The sequence below is a fragment of the Podarcis raffonei genome, chromosome 12 (assembly GCF_027172205.1).
Source record: "Podarcis raffonei isolate rPodRaf1 chromosome 12, rPodRaf1.pri, whole genome shotgun sequence".
Lineage (NCBI taxonomy): Eukaryota > Metazoa > Chordata > Lepidosauria > Squamata > Lacertidae > Podarcis > Podarcis raffonei.
The window spans coordinates 11,069,858-11,089,729 of record NC_070613.1 but is presented as its reverse complement, the minus strand read 5'-3'; the positions used below and the strand labels follow the sequence as shown (position 1 = coordinate 11,089,729).

Here is a 19,872-nt window from a genome sequence, read left to right as displayed (position 1 = left end):
CACACAACTTTGGAAGGCTCCAGTGGTCAGGGGTGTGTGGACTCTCTGGAACTCTTTGGGGTGTACTGAGTAATATAAGCTGATCTCACAGTGCTTCATTCTGTTCACTGGCTCTTAGTCATTTCCAGGCTCAATTCAAGATGACAATTTTGAACTTTAAGACCCTTCATAACTTAAAACCAGGGCTCCTGAATCTTTCTCCTTCTAGACCTTACTCAAGTGCCTCTTACAAGTGAGATGGGCAAGTGGCTAAGGGAGAGAGAGGCCTTTACAGTAGTAGCACCCCAGCTATGGATTGACCTCACTAGGGACGCTCACCTACGCTTGCCTTGGTGTCAGTTTGGTGCCAGGCAAATATCTTTTTTTTATTCTCCTATACTTTTTAATCTCTTTCAGCTTTCAGCTGTTTCTATTCTCAGCAACTGTTTTTATGCTGTATTTGTACTTTCATAGTATCATTGTTACTGAATGTTAAATTGTTTTATTTCCTGTTGTGAGCTACCCTGAGAATATTATTACGAGGTGACCTATATAAATACTGTGAATAAATAATGTAAGTCAAAAAAACAGACAGAATCCAGATTTAGATCAGTTATGGAATAGATGAAGTACTACAGGTTCTAATATAGAGAAAGCAGTTCAGAGAGGAGATGGAGATGTACTTGGAAGAAGAGCCTGGAGGGAGGTTTCACTTTTACTGTAATTGATGACAGACGCCATTCCAGGAAGTACAGAACCAGGAAGTGACTTGTGACAAAAAAAACCTACTACTGTGTAATGTATAGGAGAAAAGGCTAAATAGAACGTTGTTTTTTGCTGAGCATCCCCAGCGCCACCCCCAGAGCCAAAGGTGGAAAGAGACACAATAATGTTTCGGGCAAACCACACCTAACATCTAAGGATAGTGCCTTGGGCAGAAGCCCTCAGTGTATTCTTGGCTCTCTTTGGCAAATCTTCTTCTTCACTAGAAAAGGTAGTAAATTGCAGAATCTTACAAAGAGGGTAGAGTCATCCATTTCTGCAGGCTATTTTTGTTTCACCAGATTTAGACACCATATTAAGTTCTGTGTAAATGTATCTATATCAGTTCTAAAGAAAATATTTCCTCCTTTAACTATTCCAGAGACGGTTTTGTAGTGTCCATAGGTTAACTCTTACCTGCTGATGAATATTTACAAAGAAGCCTCTAATGTTAAAATAATTCAATCACTTGTTGGAATTGTTAAGTTCTTAATACCAGGAGAGGCTTATGATTCACGATAATATTCAGTCAGGTTTGCAAAACCTTCGTTTCTTAGACCAAACAAGTTTTTTAGTTGGGTGTGTTATAGAAAAATATGCTTCAAATATATTTTCCAAGCAGTTGTTAAACTAGGCACCTCAGCTTATTGCTGGTCTTTTAGTTAAAACCATACTTTTCCTTCCATCAGCTGGACTAGATATTGGACCCATATCGGATGATCCATCCTCTATACCTCCACAAAGCGTCAGTCAGAGTTCACGGCCACTGAGTGAAGAACAGTTAGATAGAATCCTGAGTCCTGAACTGGACAAGATGGTCACAGATGGTAAATGTTTCTCTTATATCATTGCCTCATGAAGGAACTTCTTTTTAGATTTTCTTCGTGCTTGGTTTTAATTAGTTGCAATTACCACAATTCACTGTACGTATATGTTTGCTAATGTTTCTGTTGATTTTACTTTGTTCAGGTGCAATTCTTGGCAAACTGTACAAGATTCCAGGTATGTTCTCTTGCTTTTTAGCATCATTTTATGAAGCTTACTAAATGCAACCGTACCTTATATACTCACATGCAGTGTTTTGCAGAGCTGGGAGGAAAGGATGTTGAAGACCTATTTACTGCTGTACTGAGCCCTTCAGCTACTCAGTCAACTCCTTTGCCACAACCCCCACCACCGCCACCTCCTCAACTCATGCATTTGCATAATCAAGGTTTGTTTACTATCTTTTTTTTGAAAAACAAAAATGCAACTGCTAGCAATTCACGCACAATTCAGTCATTGTCACCCAGTCTTGTGAAAACTGGAAGCTAGAGTATTGTTTTTGTAATTTTTTTAATCAATAAAATTATCCTATAAGGGTGGATATGTTTCTTTTGATACAGCCTGTCTCCTATCTACCTAGGACAGTAGTGAGCAACCTGTGGCTGCATCCAGCCCTTTGGTTAGTGCAGGCCCACTCTTTCTTTCTCTTCCAAGTTGTATGTGTATGTGTGAGAGAGAGGTAGAAAGAGGAAGAAAAGTGGCAGAGAACATTCTTCAGTGCTGCAAATTCCATCCATTTTTGTCTCTTCTCTTCCCTGCCCCACAGTTGCTCAGCTCCTGGCAGATTCTCCCTGAAGAAAGGTATCCCTTGACAGATTCCCTGCCCCCACTACTTCATTGGTTCCCACCCCTGTACCCAAGGATGCTTGGCCAACATCTTTTCAGCTCCTTCTGTCTCCAGCCAAGGAATAAGGATCATTATATGTTCCTGAAACCAAACATTGTCTTCTTTACAGCATCCCAGAACCCAGAAAACAATGCCAAAAAAAGGCTTTAGTCTGCAAAATAGCATGTGAGAGGCAGAGTTATTTGAGCTTAGTCCCTGGATGTTATCTTCTTTCAAAGTCTTCAAAACAGACTAAAATTTTTGAATGTTTAATATTTGGTGTATGCAGGAAATGTCCCTTCAAATGGTTTAGTTTAGTACTGTGAAATAGTGAAGCAGAGTTTTAGTTTGCTTTTCACATGCAAAGTACTACTATTACATTTTATTTTTCCTGAGTATTGGCTTTCAGATAGTAATCAGTTTTTTACTTATGATATTTTAGATTGTTCAAGTTATTGTGCTTTATGGTATTGCGAGCCACCTTGGGTGGGCTATGCCCTAAAAGCCCATATGTAAATAAATTACTATAAATAAATATTATTTGTGTTTTCAACTTTTCTTTAAAGGAGAGAATGCATTTTCAAGAGTTCCACTTATAAATGGCCTAATTGGACCAAGCCCCCATCTCCCTCATACAACTTTGGTTCCGGGAGGAGGAATAGGTTCCTTTTCGACAATAGCACAGCCACCATACACAGACACAAGGTGAGTCAAATTGAATAATTTGATATATCCCCTACTTCAGCATAGCTATTCATTTAACCTATCATGTTGCTAACGAGTTGGGTTCTCTGATTTCTCTTCTTCCCGGGTTTTAGAGTAACCAAAATTATTAATAATTTTGAGGTGTTGCTAATTTGTGTGTGTTTGTTGGAATAATGTATTTCCGTATACTGAAATGAACAAATCCCTATTTTGCTTTGCTTTGCCAGGGATAAGAATACAGCATTTAATGCAGTGCTGAATGATCCCACCAGTTCTTGGGTTCCGTCTGCTACACCACTGGATGGTGAAGGTGATACCATGTCTAACGCACAGAGAAGCACTCTTAAGTGGGAAAAGGAAGAAGCACTTGGTGAAATGGCAACTGTAGCACCTGTTTTGTACACGAATATCAATTTTCCAAATCTAAAGGAGGAGTTCCCAGGTATGTTATAAATTGTAGAATCATAAAATTGGAAGGAACCTTAAAAGTAATCTTATCTAATCCAACCTCTTGCCAGTACAGGAAGTCCAATAAGTTAAACCTTGCATTACAAATCTGTTAGGCACCAATCTTATTTCATAAAGTTCAGCTTTTCTGAATTCTGAAAAAGGCAACAGTTTCATGTTTACTGTTTACTGATGCATTGATAATATTCCTAATACAAAATAACAAAATCTTACTCCTTTTTCTCCTCTGCATTCTCAGATTGGACTACAAGAGTGAAGCAAATTGCTAAATTGTGGAGGAAAGCAAGCTCACAAGAAAGAGCTCCATATGTGGTAATGAGTATTTGCCATTTTTGTTGAAACAGAAAAAAGTTATACCTCTGATTTCCTTTAATTAGTCTAAAAGTACCGTATATTTTGCTCTATAAGACTCACTTTTTCCCTCCTAAAAAGTAAGGGGAATGTGTGTGCGTCTTATGGAGCGAATGCAGGCTGCGCAACTATCCCAGAAGCCAGAACAGCAAGAGGGATTGCTGCTTTCACTGCGCAGCGATCCCTCTTGCTGTTCTGGCTTCTGAGATTCAGAATTTTTTTCCCCTTGTTTTCCTCTTCCAAAAACTAGGTGCGTCTTGTGGTCTGGTGCATCTTATAGAGCGAAAAATACGGTATTTTAAGTTTTAAAACTGCTATAAAGCACACTGCTTCTGCAAAGTGCATTTTACATACATGAATTTTAGTTAGTTTTCTTAATTTACTTTTTATGGATTTGGGGCCATGCCTGCTTTCTTCTGACTGCTCTTTTGCGTCTCTAAAAACCTAGTGTTGAATTTACATACTAAACTTTTTAAAAAACTGACAGGATGATTTGATCCTCTGGAAAAGTAAAGATCATGAACATCACCCGGAAATTAATTCCTATAGCTGTTTTAAATGGTTATACTGATTATATTATTAACTGATGTCTGTTGTTGTTTTTAAATTTCCCATTTGCTCTCTTTAGTGCTTACAGTGGTTAGCTTGATTTCGGATATTGTCCCAATTCTCTTCATATGTTTCATGAAATAGTGAAGCTGCTGTTGGTGCAAAACACATGGATAGGACTCTTTTTCTTGTACTGTTTTCAATGTGTGTGTGTGTGTGTGTGTGTGTGTGTGTGTTGCTAACTGCACCTTTGATGGCTACCTTTCTGGAAATGTAACCGAGGGTGTCCTAGTTTCTTATTTCCTATGTGAAATTTATTCAAACCCTGTAAACCATTTGTGGGTTTTGTGTTGATAATAAAGAATGGCATTACTTCCAATATCAGTCTAAACAAGTCTAAAAAATTACATGTGTGCTTGTTTTGCAGCAAAAAGCCCGAGATAATAGAGCTGCCTTACGGATCAACAAAGTGCAGATGTCTAATGATTCCATGAAAAGGCAGCAGCAGCAGGATAGCATTGATCCAAGCTCTCGTATCGACACTGAACTCTTTAAGGACCCATTAAAGCAGAGGGAATCAGAGCATGAGCAAGAGTGGAAATTTAGACAGGTGTGTTGCATTTGGTCTTTGATTCCCCCTTTCGTCTAGTACAGCTGTAGAAAAAACTACCCTTAATTAACATCAGATGCTAGAAAAGGAAATAGTAGTTTATCATATACTTTGTATATGGGCTGTGTACAGCAAGTATAGGTAGCCTCTGAAGTGACGTCTACATAATCCTAGCACCTTAACTGAGAATTCTCAATTTAAAGTAACAAAAAGTGGGGCTTAAATTAAACTTCCTCCATTTGCTACCGTTTTGTGACTGGATCCATCCCCGTACCTCCTCTATGTAGACTGGTAGGCCTCAGTAAGTTTTAGGCCCCTCAGACTGGCCCTGTGGTTAGAGAGTTTAAGAAGCCCCGCCATACTGCAGATGCCTGAATAACTCAAAGCCATTTCATAGTTCAGCTTCTCGGTGAGGCACCACATGTGTAGAAGGTACCGTATTTTTTGCTCTATAAGACTCACTTTTTCCCTCCTAAAAAGTAAGGGGAAATGTGTGTGCATCTTATGGAGCGAATGCAGGCTGCGCAGCTATCCCAGAAGCCAGAACAGCAAGAGGGATTGCTGCTTTCACTGCACAGCGATCCCTCTTGCTGTTCTGGCTTCTGAGATTCAGAATATTTTTTTTCTTATTTTCCTCCTCCAAAAACTAGATGCGTCTTGTGATCTGGTGCATCTTATAGAGCGAAAAATACAGTAATTCTTAGGTCATGAGCATTTGTAGAGGCTACTCGTAACTATTACAAATGAATGAAGGATTATTTCCACATGGTGTTTCATAAGAAAGTTAGCAGGTTTTTCCGCACTAGTGAAATAAAATGTCATTTTGATAGTCAGTGCATTTAGCATATGTAGACCAATGTATTGTGAGCTGCATGCTATGTTAGCTCATGTGCCAAACCACCATAGGGATAATTTTGTGTGACATAAGAAACTCAGAATAGGACCTTTAAAAATAAAGTTCAGAAGCCTCTGGTACTTTCACCTTGGATGGAATGTCCAAGAAAGTTATACAGTGTCCCTGTATCTTTTAACAGAGGTTGTCTTTCTTCTTCAAATTTAAGTATATATTCTCAGAGATCTGCACGTTTGATATTAGTCATCTGGAAGCCTGCATAAATAATATACATATTAGAAATAATTGGCCCCATATCCTTAATTTGTTGGAACTTTTCAAATGACCTTAAAATGTGCTTATGAGTTCTTTACTATTGTTTGATTTCCTGATGGTTATAATTCAACCTGGTTTTTTCATTTCCTAAAACAGCAAATGCGTCAGAAAAGTAAACAGCAAGCTAAAATTGAAGCAACTCAGAAACTTGAGCAAGTGAAAAATGAGCAGCAGCAACAGCAGCAACTGCAACAACAACTTGGGTCACAGCAGCTTTTGAACCAGTCAGGTTCAGACACACCTAGTAGTGGGATTCAAAGTCCTTTAACCCCTCAGACTGGCAATGGAAGTATGTCTCCTGCACAACAGACGTTATATACAAAACAGGTTCCTGGTACCCCTACTTCTACACCTTCTGATGTTTTCTTAAAGCCACAGGCCCCACCTCCACCTGCAGCACCAAATAGAATGCCTGTTCAAGATGCACATTGCCAGGCACCATCACAACAGATGTTTCCTCCTTGCTCCTCTACCAGACCACCTTCTCCTGTTGACCCTTATGCAAAAATGGTGGGAACTCCTCGGCCACCACCTGTTAACCAAAATCAAAACTTTGTCAGAATAAATTCTGTTACATCAGTAGATATCTGTCCACCCCCTTCAACCCTATCCAGGCCAGCTCAGGCATCTGAATCAACAGGGAGCAGGCCATCACCTGTCAGAGATTCATGTTCTTTGTCTCCAGTCAACAGTGACCCTTATGCAAAAGCTCCAGATACACCCAGGCCTACAATGGGAACGGAACCTTTCTCCAAACCTTTGGGGATATCAAGATCACCTTTAATTGCAGAACAACCAGGGAAAGCATCTTTATCAGCGGCAAACAGCGACCCCTTTGCTAAACCACCTCCAAGAACAGATGCGTTTCAAAGGCCCCGGATGTCTCCTGCTGACTCATATGCACGCCCACCATTGACTCCCATTCCTGTTGTTGAGGGAAGTCCTGGCCCATTTAAAACTCCAATGCGCCCAACTCAGTCACCACAAGATCCGTATGCTTCAATGCCACCAACCCCACGGCGCATGTCTGTGGACCCCTATGAACGGCCTGTTTTGACACCAAGGCCAGTAGATAGCTTTTCACACAATCCATCTAATGACCCATATAGTCAGCCTCCTCTGACTCCGCATCCAGCAATAAAAGAGACTTTTGCCCACCCACAAAGAGTAGTGCGAAACCAGGGTGATTCTTTTTCTCAGTCTGGAACTATTTCAAGGGCAGTTGCTCAGGACCCTTACGCCCAGCCTCCGGGTACTCCTCGGCCTGTCTCAGATCCCTACGCCCAGCCTCCGGGTACCCCTCGGCCTGTCTCAGATCCCTACGCCCAGCCTCCGGGTACCCCTCGGCCTGTCTCAGATCCCTACGCCCAGCCTCCGGGTACCCCTCGGCCTGTCGCAGACCCCTACGCCCAGCCTCCAGGTACCCCTCGGCCTGTCTCAGATCCCTACGCCCAGCCTCCGGGTACCCCTCGGCCTGTCGCAGACCCCTACGCCCAGCCTCCAGTTACTCCTCGGCCTGTTGCAGACCCCTACGCTCAGCCTCCGGGTACTCCTCGGCCAGTCACAGACCCCTATGCCCAGCCTCCGGGTACTCCTCGCCCCACTGCTGTTGACCCATACATGCATCAGCCACTCACACCAAGACCTGCACAGACTGGAGACTTATTTGCTCAGGTTTCAGCTAATCAAAGGCATTCTGATCCATATGCCCAACCTCCAGGTACACCAAGGCCGGTTAGTAGTGATCCATATTCTCAACCACCAGCAACACCAAGGCCTGGAATTCCAGAACCTTACAGTAGACCAGCCCTAATGTCAAATCGTGATCCTTATCTGCAGGCATCACAGAACAGGACCTTACCTGGGACATTTGTAAGGCCATCAGATCCGTGTTCTCAGCCTCCAAAGCTATTGGGACCGGCTGCGACAGATTCTTTTAGCCATGCTTCAACAGCACCACCTTGTGATCCTTATGATCAACCTCCAATGACTCCAAGACCTCAGCCAGAAACTTTTGGAACTGCTCAGCTTCCCCACGATGTTGCAGATCAGCCAAGATCTGGATCAGAGGGTAACTTGGGCTCATCTGCAAACTCTTCTATGAGCTTGCAGGGAAAACAGTTCCCCCAAGCTTCTCCTGGCCCAGTACCAACAGCTGGAGCAACAAATACGCAGACCACAATGTCTCAGGCAGATGCAGAAAAAATAAGACAAGTGAGTTTACTGTTCTTGAATAACATGCTTGTGAAAACCATGAGATGCCAGAGTTGATAGAACTTATCAATTGTGGCTGTGTTGTATCAGTAAATCATTTCTTTTATTCTATCAGATGCAGGTATTTTGTATTCTGTGGCAGTAGTCTTATCATCAGTATCAGGCCTTTAACACTGTCTGTATCCTAGTGAAACCACTTCAGGGTTTACTGGTGACTACAAAGCCCTGAACAACATAGAACCGAGATACCTGAAGGAACACATATTCCTTTATTTTCCTTCCTCTGCTTTAAGAACTTCCAGGGAGGCCCTTCTGCTTGTCCCATCTCTTGAGGGGTACTCAGTTACACAAAATAGGATCTTCTCAGTGGTGACACCCCAATTGTAGAATAATCTCCCCCTTGAGATAATGGCTGGTGCAGACATTGTTTTGTGTTTTTAGCACCAGCCAAAAGCTCATCTCTTCCTTCAGGCTTCTGATGCAGAGAGGGGAACTGATTTTGTGGTATTAATACTGGAAGGAGATATGTGTTACTTATGTGCTTTTTTATGTTCTTCTAATGTTTTATTTACTGTTTGTTCTGTTTTGATGTTTCATTATGTATTTAACCTGTCCTGGGATCGCTTGCTGATGAAGGGTGGGATAAGAATGAAATAAATAAATGAGCTGAATTGTTTTTGTTCCCTGTCAGCGCCAGAAATTACGTGAGATTATTCTGCAGCAGCAGCAACAAAAGAAGAATGCCATCCGTCAAGAGAAAATGCCACAAGAGCCGACCACAGCACCTCATGCAGGATCTACGCAACCATGGCAGCAGCAAGAAAATCTGAAGCAGATTTTTAACAGGCCGCCTCCTCCATATCCTGGGAATATTAGGTCAGCCATTGTCCCTCCCAGCGGACTAAGGTTCACAGGTTTTCCCATCGATGGGCAGTTTAATAGACCCCAATTTCCAGGAGATATGGGTGGAATGGCAATGAGACCTCATGGAATTAGGTATACTTCTTGATTACTTCTTCACAAAATATGTCATTGTTTAATAAATTTGTGGGTTCTTTATCTATATATTTTAAGTGTTGGTTATATTAAGTGACCCTTTAAAAATGCTCTGGTTTAAAATTATATCCAGATGTAATGCTACAAACACATTAAAGGCTACACTCAATCACTTTAAATTGAATTCATGACCCTTTTATCAAACCTGCTGAACATTTGTTTTTCTGTGAAAAACACTGAAGCAGGGGCAAAAATATGTAACCTCTTCAAGTAAGTGATCTTGTTTAGTATCCTTAATTTCAAAATTGTTCTACAAGTAGGTTTAAATTCTTTAGTGCAAAATATATGACAGAACAAAGGTATGTTCCGGGCAGTAATGAGGCTCTATTGAGACTGTAGGTTTAAGGGCAGACTATAAATAATATATTGCAAACTTGTATTTCCTTATCGCAGTAAATGCTTGTTTAGCCCAGATAATACATGGATTAGCCTGAAACTTGATTTTTTTCACTTGTTTTTCTTGATTATTTCAGTAGTTATGTAAATTGCCTTAATTTAAACCAGTCCACTCTGTTTTGACACCTACTCTGGATTTCATCAAAATATGAAGATAAGCATGTATTGCTACTTTAGATGTAATGAACATCTAGTCCAATAATTTGTTTCAGTAACATCCAGTCAGAATGTAAATTAGCTGGCAAAGTGTCACATCAGTTTATTCGAAAGATATAATATCCCACAAAATTGATTTGTTGTGTAAACTTTCTACAATGTGCAATCCAAGTCAACCAAATATTTTTTTCCCCCAGATTTGGTTTTTCTGGAGGTGGTCATGGTCCTCCACCATGTCAAGAACGTTTCCTTGGGCCTCCCCAGCAAATGCAACGTGCTGGAGTTCCACCACAACTCAGAAGATCAATTGACATGCCTAGACTCCCTAACAAGCCACAAATGGGCAACCCTATTGGACTCTCACAGCATTTCCCACCGCAAGGTATTCAGGTTCAACAGCACAACATCATGGGGCAGGCATTTATTGAGCTCTGTCACAGAGCACCCGAAGGCAGGCCAAGACTTCCTTTTAATTCCTCGTCAGCTGTTACGAACACAGTCCCCCAGCATCAACAACATACAGGATTTGTACCTAGACAGGACTGTCAAGGCCCAAGACACCTAGAGCCCACAAGACGTAATTCTCAAAGCCTAAACAATCCATTGCATGTGGCAACGGGTTTGGAGCATTTACCGCCAGGTCAGCAAGCTATAGTGAATCCCAACCATCCACCTGTATTAGTCATGTGTTCTTTAGGTCATCCACCAGTTAATGATGCTTTTTCAGGAGGTTCTTTGCCAACAACAACACCTACGGAGGCAGCAAGTGACTTACAGATTCCCAACCAACCCACTGATGGATTAGAAGAAAAGCTTGATCCTGATGACTCCTCTGTAAAAGATTTAGATGTCAAGGACCTTGAGGGTGTTGAGGTTAAGGATTTAGTTGACGAGGACCTTGAAAATCTAAATCTAGACCCAGAAGATGGCAAAGGAGATGAACTGGACACATTAGATAATCTTGAAACGAATGATCGCCACCTTGATTACCTTCTAAGATCAGGCGAATTTGACATAATTGCCTACACTGATCCAGACCACGATTTGGGTGACAAAAAAGGTATGTTTAGTGAGGAGCTAGATCTTAATGTCCCCATAGATGAAATACAAGGCAAAGCAGAAGATACTCAGCAAAAGCATCAGGATGAGAAAGCTACCACTCCTGCAGCATCGTCTCCTCAGAAAAAAACTGCTGAAGTCAGTGAAATTAAAACAGAAGTTATGTCTCCAAACACATTAGAAGAAACTAAATCTGAAAGTGAAAAAAGAGATGTAAGTGTGGCATCCTCCAGCGCTCAGTTTATGACTGAAACAGAATTACATGATGGAGAGGCAACATCTGTGATGCCCCATAATGTGGAATTACCTGGCAAAACAAATATGAATGAGGAAATCACTGTGCCCAGCCCAGATACTGTTCCGGGCCCTGCTCCAACATCAACTCAAGGTTCTTGCAATATCTCTGGATCCACTCCTGTTCTTACAAGTTTGTTAGCTAATGAGAATTCAGAAAACACTGATGTCGGGCCTCTGGGCTCTCCGCCTAATCCACAGCCAGCAGCACAAATCAACCCTGTTTCAAGTATGCCACAAACTTTAATGACATCTGCTGGTCAAACCATGGAAAATACTGTACCTAATGTGAACATGGTTCCACAAATAAGCCATAACTTCTCACAAGGGACGGCGGTAAATCCAGCCTTTATTCCTGGCCAGACAGCTAATAGCTTTGGGGCAGTGCAGCCTGGTAATCAAACTGTGCCTGCTGTAAATCGACCCGGCCCCAGTGGTATGCCTGGGCCACAGCCGATGATGATTCCGCAAACATTAGCCCAGCAGCAAAATCGAGAGAGGCCTCTTCTGCTAGAAGAACAGCCTCTTCTGCTGCAAGATCTTTTGGATCAAGAAAGGCAAGAGCAGCAGCAGCAGCGACAGATGCAAGCCATGATTCGCCAGCGTTCAGAGCCATTTTTCCCCAACATTGGTATGTTTTTGTTTTTTCTTTGATAATGCTAAGTGCGATAGAAACCTACAACCATATACCGTATTTTTCAGTGTATAACACGCCCCCCCCCGGTGTATAAGACACCCCCTATTTTGGGTGACTCAAAATTAAGAAAATACACTCGGCACTATCTGTGTATAAGACAACCCAAATTTTAAACATTATTTTAACATAAAAAACCCTAGTCTTACACATGGTAAAGTACAGTATTAATACTCGGAATGTCCACCATTTGATAAACTTTATTATCTCTATTGTGTTTTCTAATTTGTTTAATCTGTATGTAGAAAAAAAGAAAATTGGAATTGGTCCGAGAGGTTTTCTGTTCCTGCAGGGAAAGTGTGTATTTGGAATGCAATAGACATACCGGTAGCTTGCTGAACAGCTGAAAACATGGATTATAGAAGCCAAAATATTTATCTGGTGCCTAGCCTGAAACAATGCTGTCAACTTCATTTGAATTTTGGGGGTGGGGGGCTGCCAGTCCATTTTTACTGGCCCTCCTAGTTTAGGAAGGAGGAATATGAGTGGGAATTTGAGTGAGAAGTAAAGGTGGAGGGAATAATTTGGGACAAGGTGCAGCATATTAGGTGTCTTCCACAAGGGGAAGAGCAAATATGCTTCTTCATTCTGCCAAACTCTGTTCATGTTCTGTATTTGCATATGCATTCAAGTGTGTGTGTGTGTGTGCGCGTGTGTGTGTGTGTTTCTGTTCAATTGGATTGGGCAAGCAGGTGCAGATCAGTTACTCTGCCACTCCTTATAACCACATTCCCCACTGGTATATTCTGTTTCCAAACTCCAGTTAATATGTTAATATTATTGTTGTCATTGTATATTCTTTGTTTTGGATTCAGAGCATGGTATAATATGCTCTGCAGGTATGAGTATGGCAAAAACCTACCTTTGCTATTCGCATAAGGCCAAGAATGTCATGTTAGCAAGTCAGTTAGGGAGAGATCACTGCTCCAGCTCTCACTTCAATTTATTGAAATTTGTATAAATTGTGAGCTTACTCAGTTGAAGCAAGCTAGTCAGAGGAAATCCTTGAGGAAAGACTCTGTCATGAAGGCGACAGGTAGAGTAAAAACCTCAACGCAAATACATGGGTGGGTGAAAGCAATATACAGTCCATTACCAGACATCCCTCCCTCTCTCCCTCCAGCAATATGGTTACTTCTCTTGCAAACAAGGTATTATGCTGCTGGCACTTGCTCAGGGCTAGTATAAAGAGGGAAAATGGCACCTAAGAGAACTGCTTCTGTCTAAAACATTCCCTATGATGCCTATCAGCATTCTAGCATCAATCTATTAGAGTCACCCTGTCTTAATGTAGTTTGAACCAATTATTAAGTGTGAATTTCTAAAAGACCTATAGTAACCACAGTAAATTATCTTTAAAAATAATTAAAACATCAGTGGACCAGTTTTTCTGTCATAATTATGAAACTTTAAAAAATGGGCCTCAACAGGTTAGCAGTGGTGAACAAATGATGTCCTTATCCACACTGGCTATTTTATATAATAAATACTTATTCTTCTTAAATTTTGGTTTCATAGATTTTGATGCAATCACTGACCCTATAATGAAAGCGAAAATGGTGGCTCTGAAAGGGATCAATAAAGTAATGGCACAGAACAATATGGGCATGCCACAAATGGTCATGAACAGGTAGGCAAAGATTGTGAATATTTTAGCTTCTCATAGATATCAGCATGAGTTTCTGCTCACTGAAATTTCAGTTTATTCTGATAGCTGTTACCTTCCTTGGGAGGTTAGCAAAGTAAATTTTAGCATTAATTTTACCATTAATCATTAATTTCCTATTTTGTGATTCATGTCATACCCACAAACAGCTGTATTCCTCTGCACATAGCAATAACTCTGTGGTATGCAGAAAAGGGCAGGGGCTAGGAATGTGAAGCAGCAGACTGTGCATGCCCAGGAGCACACTGTTTCCCTTCTGAGATTAGTTTATATCACAATCTCATATTATTAACACTTCATTAATTTTAGATGTAAAACAAATCCAAAATGTGATTTTATTTACCCATTACTAGATTTGCCTTTATGGGTCAAGCAGTGCCAGGAGTACCAAGTGGTGAAAGCCAGAATCTTGTTCAGCAAGCAATCACACAGGTAACGTGTCCTGAAATTTGAAGTAAAGCAGATTTTCGTAAGTGGAATTGTGGTCTAAAAGCTGATGTGCTATAATGGATAGAGTATTCAGACAAACCTGCATCCACAGCCACTAATGTTTTCATGAGTTGAGTAAGTCTCTGGATTGAAATCCTACACATTTGAATTGTTGTCCTTACCTGAGATGAGCAGGTGAGTTGCAATGTTACACCTTATTGCAATGATCGTCTCTTTGTCAGAGGAGCTCATCATCCCACAAGGGAAGCAGGATGTTTTCTGGACTGGGTCCATAACTATGCCACAACCTATAACCCAAACCCAGTAGCAGCAGCCTCTTGACGGCGTGTTGAATGTAGCCTGAGTGCAGAAATCTGTTTCTTGTTCACAGATTCCCATTCCTCACAGCTTCAGAGCAACTGTAAAACAGAATTTTGTTTAACACACTCTGTTTCCCCCCCCCCCCTTTCAAGGATGGAAACCTAACACCGCAGATGTCTAGACCCAACCCTCCAAATTTTGGTCCTGGTTTTGTAAGTAAGTATATAACTGATATTAGACTTTGAAGCCAACTCCATGGGCACATATTATATTTCACAATACATACAGCTTATTTACAAGCCTATTCAAAGACAATAATTGAATTATGACACAACTAACTGAAATATTCTGAGCCAATGCATAATAAGCTTTTGAAATGTGACAACCTACCAAACTTATAAAATGTGGAAAAACCAGTTGCAGAAACATCTCAGAATAATTAGCATTGCTTAGATGATAATAATATTTGGGTAATAATGACTAACCTGACATTCATTTTCATATGTATTTTATATTAACCTATTTTTTAAAAGGGGGAAAAAGATTTTATAGCCCCATTGGCAGTTTCAAAGGGGTAGCACTTGATTCCTTGGTTAGGGTAAGAAAAGATTGGCCTTAAATTCTGCCTTGAAAGATGTTAATGCATACTTGCATGCTTCAGATTTTGTTGATGCTTTACATCCTCTTTTCTTATATTATTCAAAATAATTTATTTCTTCTCTGTTACAAAAAGAGAAAGGTGTTAATACTTGGTGTAGGGGGCTGATATGAAAGGAAATCCCTTCTTTTTGAAATCAGTTTGAAAACGAGATTTGTGAAAGTTTGCAAAACCCATGGTAAGAAAATTGATTTGTTGTGTTTTATCCTTAGATGATTCACACAGAAAGCAATATGAAGAATGGCTACAAGAAACACAGCAGCTTCTTCAGATGCAACAGAAATTCCTTGAAGAACAAATTGGAGCACACAGAAAATCAAAAAAGGCACTATCTGCAAAACAGCGCACTGCAAAGAAAGCTGGTCGAGAATTCCCAGAGGAAGATGCGGAGCAGCTCAAGCATGTTACTGAGCAGCAGAGTATGGTTCAAAAACAACTTGAACAGGTGAGAGTTTATCAATAACTAAATTGCAAGTGTTCCAATAGCAACAATTTTAAAACTGGCAGAAGAGGTGGTAGCAATTTTTTATAAAGAAACAAAAGTATAAGATTCAGAGCCACATAAGTATTTTTAGATTTTCACATACTCCTGAATTATTGTCCCCTGTCAAAGCTATCATTTTTGAACAGGTTAGAGCAGGTTGTGGTATTCCCAAAAGTTAAACCTGGTCTAGTCTAACCTTTGACTTGATTTTGGGACAAAAATGGTCTTGGCTGTCCAGGTGCCTGGCCTGTGCCACAGAGCAGACAGAACAAATGCAACCATGTTGTTTCTCCTGGACCTCTCAGCAACATTTGACACCATCATCTATAGTACTCTTCTGGTAGGCTCTCTGGAATGAACTTGAAGATATGGTGGATTGGGCCTTTTCTGGAGAGGTGGATCCAGCAGGTGCTGCTGAAAGACTTCTGTTTCCCTGTGCTTTTAACATTCACATGGAGTCAGTGAGAGATGTTATCCAGAGGTTTGGGATGAGTGTAAAGAGGTAAATATGAATACATGGGTATAGAGAAAAGCATAGCATACAGCTTTACCTTGCTTTCCCATTTACTACCAGGGAGGTGGTAGAAATCCTGAACAGGTGTCTGCAGGCAGTTCTGGAATGGCAAACAAGCTGAAACATAATCCAGCTAAGATGGTACATTGATCCGAATGGTGGTTTTTAACTGGCTATGAATGGAGTTTCACTCTTTCTGAAGAGTCAGGTCTGCAGTTCAGGGGTTTTCTTGAACCCACTTTAGGTGTTCGTAATGGGGCTTAAATAACCACACACAGTAGGGAGAGCATGAATAAACACAATAACTCTGTCCCCCATCTCCATTGCCCTCCATATGTTCAAGGGTAACTATCTTTAGCAGTGAAGCCTCCTTTACTTGTGGAGACTCCTACTCATTTTGGGACCCTGATTTTCTAGTTGCCCATGAGCTGGGGGCAGGGGGAGTGGAGCTACATCAATGTAATATAGTATAATGCATACCAAATTAACAGAGTTAAAGTCAATCAAATTTATTGTGGCATAAGGTTTCATGGACTAGAGTTCACTTTATCATGGGCATGAAGTGTTAGCCTCCGTTGATAGTAGGCAAAGGTGAATACATGGGTATAGAGAAAAGCATATTAATCTATATTTCCTCTTGGTTAGCAGGGCTTGTATGTTGGGTTATGGCTCCACCTAACATACCATCCCTTCTAAGCCACAGGAAATCTATACTTCAGGCGGGACAGTTGTTCTGTTTTCCTTCAGCTAGCAGGGATGGTATGTTAGGTAGAGCCATAATCCAACATACCAACCCTGCTAAGCTGAAAGAAATCTACCCTTCAGGTGCGCCAGTCATTCTTTTCTTTGCAGCTCAAATGTAGACAATATAAGGAAAAAGAGTGCATTTATATATCACAGAAATGAATATCAGATAACTAATTAAAAAAAATATTAAAGAAAGTTTGTAAAATGTTATACCCAGTATTTTCTTAAATATTTTTTCATTGTGTATATGTATTAAGGTTTGTTTTTTCACAGAAGTCTCCAGCTTAAGAAACAGAAAATGTACTTTTATGGGACATCACTTAATAACATGCTTACATTGTAGATACGAAAGCAACAGAAAGAGCATGCAGAACTCATTGAAGAATATCGGATTAAACAGCAACAATGTGGAATGGGACCCCATGCAATGGTGCCAGGTATGCCTGCTCAGCCTGCAATGGTCACAGGAGGATCTCCACCAGCAGTGGGTCAGCAGAGTTTCCCAATGGTATCTCAACAGCTTCAGCATCAACAGCATGCCATAGCTGTTCCTGGACAACCCAATCCACCCAGAATGCTAAGTTTGCCTGGATGGCAACCGCCGCCCAGTGCTGCTTCAGCACACATCCCACACAATGTACCAAGGATGCAGCCACCAATGGCACAGTTGCCGGTGAATCCTGTTACTCCCACTTCTGTGCCAGCTCCTAGCTCAAATGTACAGTCAGGGCCACCACCCCGTGTAGAGTTCGATGACAACAACCCATTTAGTGAAAGCTTTCAAGAGCGTGAGCGAAAGGAGCGTTTGCGAGAGCAGCAGGAAAGGCAACGGATTCAGCTTATGCAGGAGGTGGATCGGCAGAGAGCTCTGCAGCAGAAAATGGAAATGGAACAGCACAGTACAATGGGCTCAGAATTAAATGCCAGAACTTCTTTGCCTCAAATACCGTTCTTCAATTCAGACCTACCTTGTGATTTTATGCGGCCTCCACGGCCTCTTCAGCAATCTCCACAGCATCAACAGCAGCAGATGGGACCCATTATGCAGCAAGGACCTCTAAACTCCCCACCTCCTTCCAGCTTTCCGCAGTGTAGTGAGCGGCAGCCAGTGGGATCTTCCCCCTTTGTTCCCGATCCTCCCCCACTTCCAGACGGAAGTCCCCCTTTCCATTCTGTGAAGCAGCCATGTGGAAGCTTTTCACAGTACCAGGTTCGGCCTCAGTTTGCCACTGGCCTGCCTGGAGTTTCTCCTGGAACTGGCAGTGGTCCCCCCTGTGGTCAGGACGCCATGCCCCATGGAACAAACTTTCCTGGAACAAGTCAGTCTCTCATCCAGTTGTATTCTGATATCATTCCAGAGGAGAAGGGCAAAAAGAAAAGAACCAGAAAGAAGAAGAAAGAGGATGATGCGGAGTCAGTAAATACCCCATCAACCCCACATTCAGATATAACTGCACCCCCAACTCCAGTTGTTTCAGACGCTGTCTCCACCCCAACAGTTAGCACGCCTGGTGAACTTCCACGGCATCCAGGAGAATCGGAGGCAGAGGAGCTGCCAGGCTCATCACCCCCAGATGTTGCTGAGAGTCAGTCTTCCTTAGAATTGAAAAGTCAGCTCTCCAGGACTGATTTGCCACAAAACATATTGCCTGAGCAGCCAGGCATGAACCAGGAGACAGACAAGGACAAGACAGAGGCTTCTATGAGCATTCAGGAAATTAATCAGGAAAAGACAAGCACTGATCAATGCCCTAGTGAGGCTGAGCCTAAGATGGAGAATGAAAATGGCATTAAAGTGGAAGAGGAGAAAGCTACTGTGCAGCCTTCCCCTTCTTTGCAGAATCAGGCACAACCTGACAGCATTCCAGCAGCAAAAGGGGAATCAGGGAATGAACTCCTCAAACACTTGCTTAAGAACAAAAAATCTGCCTCTCTTTTCAAGCAGAAAGCAGAAAGCAGCTTACAGTCAGAAGAAAGTGCTAAGGAGAGCAAATTCGTGGGGAAACGGGATCCGATGGAAGGCAGCATGGTAACCAATTTTTATTATTAACATCCAAACTTAGAGGGTATTGGAAATGATGCACCATTGTGTATTTATTGTAAATTTATTGTAAATTTAAAATAGCCCAGCTGCTAAGGATATGCCCTTAAAAAAAACAAAGGCAGTACTGGTTGAACATGTTCCTCCTTCACAATGTTCTGTATATGGGCTTTCACCTCCTCTAGAGGTCATCAAGTAAAGCAGGAAATGGAGAAGCATGATTCAAAGGCAAACTCCACAGCCTTTGAATACATAGTTGCAGCATCCCAGCCTTTACACGTGACAAATATACAGAGCTACTCGCAAGCAACTGTTTTAGTGAATATCCAGTTTAGATGTGAGGAGAAGCTTAAGATTGTATGGAAAATTATAAACCTCAGTTTTCCTTTGACGTGCTGGATTATGGTCCCTGAACAGATACTATCATAAAGCAGCCATTTGTTTATATTAGATAAGGAACGGCAAAAGTTCTTGTATTTTTGATTTTAAGGTTTTTTTAGCACTTGTGTCACACACTTACTCAAAATAAGTTAGTTTCAGCACAGTAATAAACTAGTGATATTCATTGATGAAGATATTCTGCACCTTAGAAAGAATAACTATAGTCATGCTGAACACTGAATAATATATTTTGTCAGCCAATTTAGTAATTCATAGCTAACATATCTTCTAGGGAGTCACTCTTGTACATTCATAAACTCTTGTGCCTCCCAGAGGGAAACCTGCTGTTGTGAACTGATAATTGCACAATATTCTTGAAAACCGGATAAAACCAGTGCTTGGAAGGTTTTGCTGCCATTAGCACTCTGTTTGTATGTAAATAAATTATACTGATAATTTTAAAATGGCTTTTGTATTCGAACTTAAAAGCTATAATTTTTAATGACAGTGATTCTTGGT

At 41.2% G+C, this 19,872-nt stretch overlaps 1 protein-coding gene across 9 annotated transcripts in view; it reads left to right on the top strand.

Annotated features, from left to right (window-relative positions):
• KMT2C (lysine methyltransferase 2C) overlaps positions 1-19,872 on the top strand; it is a 144,541-nt gene that overhangs the window by 104,490 nt on the left and 20,179 nt on the right. For all 9 annotated transcript variants that reach the window (XM_053410551.1, XM_053410550.1, XM_053410544.1 and 6 more), the window contains 15 exons: positions 1,431-1,568; positions 1,711-1,743; positions 1,829-1,954; positions 2,959-3,097; positions 3,325-3,539; positions 3,804-3,877; positions 4,893-5,075; positions 6,340-8,457; positions 9,149-9,453; positions 10,263-12,049; positions 13,631-13,742; positions 14,132-14,210; positions 14,681-14,744; positions 15,399-15,631; positions 17,275-18,960. In XM_053410551.1, the coding sequence (XP_053266526.1) occupies positions 1,431-1,568; positions 1,711-1,743; positions 1,829-1,954; positions 2,959-3,097; positions 3,325-3,539; positions 3,804-3,877; positions 4,893-5,075; positions 6,340-8,457; positions 9,149-9,453; positions 10,263-12,049; positions 13,631-13,742; positions 14,132-14,210; positions 14,681-14,744; positions 15,399-15,631; positions 17,275-18,960 (7,292 nt within the window). The remainder of the gene's footprint in view (positions 1-1,430; positions 1,569-1,710; positions 1,744-1,828; positions 1,955-2,958; positions 3,098-3,324; positions 3,540-3,803; positions 3,878-4,892; positions 5,076-6,339; positions 8,458-9,148; positions 9,454-10,262; positions 12,050-13,630; positions 13,743-14,131; positions 14,211-14,680; positions 14,745-15,398; positions 15,632-17,274; positions 18,961-19,872) is intronic.